This window comes from Corvus brachyrhynchos, unplaced genomic scaffold, assembly GCF_000691975.1.
Source record: "Corvus brachyrhynchos isolate BGI_N302 unplaced genomic scaffold, ASM69197v1 scaffold365, whole genome shotgun sequence".
NCBI lineage: Eukaryota > Metazoa > Chordata > Aves > Passeriformes > Corvidae > Corvus > Corvus brachyrhynchos.
In genome coordinates this window covers 815,676-816,096 of record NW_008239544.1, presented here as the reverse complement: position 1 = coordinate 816,096, position 421 = coordinate 815,676, and the positions used below count along the sequence as shown (strand labels likewise).

Sequence of the window (421 nt, the reverse complement as noted above, 5' to 3'; positions counted from 1 at the left end):
AGCCCTGGCACGGGCACACCGGGGCACGGGGGGCCCTGAGGGGCTGGAAACCAGAGCCCCCCGCCAGGGCCAGGCGTGGGGTGTGGGGCCAGCCCAGAGAGATGACGTGGTAGGACTTTCCTTCGGCATGCTGTCCCCCCCTTGCTGTTCCCCGCTTTCTCTAAGTGTACTGTATGTTTGACCTGTGAAAGATGTAAACTTTATGATTCAGGTTATGTCTGTTCTTAACTCTGTATCTGTGTAATAAAGACAATTTAATATCAACCAGAGGCTCCGTAGCCTGGGCTTGTGCTGGGTGCCCTAGTCCCCCACTCCTGGCAGTGCTTTGCACTCCGTGCCCCCGGCCCTGGCTCGGCGGGTTCATTACAGCCCTGGGGGCGGTCAGTGCAAAGGAGGGGTGTCCGTGGCAGGGGAATCTCAG

The 421-nt window shown here is 59.1% G+C and overlaps 1 protein-coding gene across 1 annotated transcript in view; it reads left to right on the top strand.

The window, feature by feature from the left end:
- Positions 1-188, top strand: part of CBFA2T3 (CBFA2/RUNX1 translocation partner 3) — a 13,615-nt gene extending 13,427 nt beyond the window's left edge. The window contains exon 10 of the mRNA XM_017741334.1: positions 166-188. Coding sequence (XP_017596823.1) covers positions 166-188 — 23 coding nt within the window. The remainder of the gene's footprint in view (positions 1-165) is intronic.
- The last annotated feature ends 233 nt before the right edge of the window (positions 189-421 follow it).